This window comes from Chiloscyllium plagiosum, chromosome 2, assembly GCF_004010195.1.
Source record: "Chiloscyllium plagiosum isolate BGI_BamShark_2017 chromosome 2, ASM401019v2, whole genome shotgun sequence".
Taxonomy (NCBI): Eukaryota; Metazoa; Chordata; class Chondrichthyes; order Orectolobiformes; family Hemiscylliidae; genus Chiloscyllium; species Chiloscyllium plagiosum.
Window position 1 is genome coordinate 52696 of NC_057711.1, and position 2453 is coordinate 55148.

Genomic DNA, 2453 nt, shown 5'->3' on the forward strand with positions numbered 1-2453 from the left:
CCTCCCCCCAAGGATACTGGTGCCCCTCAGGTTCAGGTGTAGACCATCCTGTTTATAGAGGTCCCACCTTCCCCAGAAAGAACCCCAGTTATCCAAATACCGGAATCCCTCCCTCCAATTTGGAGCATGCATGCAATTCTGGTCACCTTGCTCTATGTTATTAAAATGGAAAAGGCGCAAGAATGTAACTGAGACTGGAAGCTTTGAGTTATAAGGAGAAACTGGATAGGCTTGGACTTTTCTCCTTGGAACATAGGAGGCTGAGCGGTGACCTTATAGAGATTTATAAAATCATGAAGGGCTTAGATAAGGTGAATAGACAGGTTTTTTGGCTAGGGCATTTCCAAAACTAGAGGACATAGATAGAAGGTGAGAGGAGAAAGATTAAAAAGGGATATGAAAGGCAACGTTTTCACAGCGAGGTGCACTTACGGTCTGAGTGTAACACTTTAAAGAGATTTGGACAGGTACATGGAAAGGAAAGGTTTGGGTGAAATGGGCCAAACTCAGGCATTTGGGACCAGTTCTGTTCAGGAAACCTGTTCAACATGCACAATCTGCGTCGAATGCCCTGTTTCTGTGCTGTTGACCTATCTGACTTCCTTTCCTGCATGTGCCCTCCCTCTCTTCCCCCTGCAGGCGCTTGCTCTCTCCTGCGCTCGTGTTGTCTTTTTCTCCCCCACCATGTGCTCTTTCTGCCCACCCAAACCCCCTTCTGTCTTGCCCATGCGATCTTTCACTCTAGTGCATGCACTCTGTCACGTGTCACCCTCGGTCACTCTTGGGGTTCAGTGTCACTCCTGGGCACTCATGTTTTTGTCTTCTACATCTTGGTGATTTAGTCAGTTCCTTACATCTATTGCAGATATGCAATGCAATTGTATGATGGGGGTTTTCCCTGAAATTGGCAAGGCTTGGCTCACTATTGATAGTGACATCTTCATGTGGAATTATGAGGATGGGTAAGTAGAGCCCTCAACAAGAATGGCCTGTCTGTGGGCTTTGTTGGGTAGCTCGAGTCACAAATCACAAAGGAATGAAAGCCATGGAGATGATATAATGTTTGTATTGGAGTTGGAATAATCCACAATAAGCAGTACAATTTCAGAAAGAGAGCCCTGCTGCTGTACTCGAACTGCCATGCTATGAAGGCCAGCACGTCACTTTGCTTCCTCACCACCTGTTGCACCTGCATGCTTATTGTTAGTGACAGGTGTGTGAGGAATCTAAAGTCTTGTTGTATGTCCCCCTTTCCAATCTATTGCCACAAGATAGTATTCCTTCCTGTTATTACTCCCAAAGAAGACAGTCCTGTTGTTGGGTGGTTTGAAACACATCAAGGTAGACAGGTCCCCACATCCTAAAGGGATTTATCTCAGAATACTGAGAGGGGAAATTGCTGAGGTCTTGTTGTGCCTTTGGTCACTGGTAGTGAGGTTATTGGAGAAGATTCTTAGAGACAGGGTTTTTTCAGATTTGGAAAAACATGGACTGAGTCGTGACATAGTAGCTTGGCTTTGTATTGCGGAGGTTGTGACTCTGACTTGATTGAGTTGTTTGAACAAGTGACAAAAATGATTGAGCGCAGAATGGTGAATGTTGTCCACGTGGATTTTAGAAAGGCCTTTCACAAGCCAATACAAAAGGTGAAGTCACACGAAATCTGCAGTGAAGCTGGTAAGATGGATACAGAACTGGCTTAGTCATAGAAGACAGTGGCGTTGGAAGAGTGTTTTTCTGACAGGATCTGTTACCACTGATAATCTGCAGGGATCAATGTTGAGACCCGTGTTGTTTGTAATACATATAACTGGTTTGAATGAGAATGTATGTGGCTTGTAAATTTGTAGATGATAAGAAGTTGGAGGGAGTTGCAGATAGCGACCGATTGTCAGAGGATACAGCAGGAGAAAGACAGGTTAAAAACAGTGGTGGAGAAATGGCAGGTGGAATTTAATCCAGATAAATACAGGGCAATAAATTTTGAAAGGTCTGATGCAGGAGGCAAGTATACAGTAAAATGTTTAGAAACATGAACATACTGAAAGATCTATGCGTACAGGTCCACAGTTCCCCAAAAGTGACAACATAACTGGATAAGATGGTCAAGAAGGCATATGGCATGCTTGCTTTCATTGATAGACGCATTGGGAAGAAGAATTGACAAGTTATATTGCAAGGTAAAAAATTCCTCCGCCTCCGCCGTATCTGCTCCCAGGAGGACCAGTTCCACCACAGAACACACCAGATGGCCTCCTCCTTTAGAGACCGCAATTTCCCTTCCCACGTGGTTAAAGATGCCCTCCAACGCATCTCGTCCACATCCCGCACCTCCGCCCTCAGACCCCACCCCTCCAACCGTAACAAGGACAGAACGCCCCTGGTGCTCACCTTCCACCCTACAAACCTCCGCATAAACCAAATCATCCGCCGACATTTCCACCACCTCCAAA

General features: G+C 45.4%; 1 protein-coding gene across 1 annotated transcript in view; it reads left to right on the forward strand.

Annotated features, from left to right (window-relative positions):
* nup155 (nucleoporin 155) overlaps positions 1-2453 on the forward strand; it is a 198611-nt gene that overhangs the window by 18244 nt on the left and 177914 nt on the right. The window contains exon 4 of the mRNA XM_043721181.1: positions 866-962. Within this exon, the coding sequence (XP_043577116.1) occupies positions 866-962 (97 nt within the window). The remainder of the gene's footprint in view (positions 1-865; positions 963-2453) is intronic.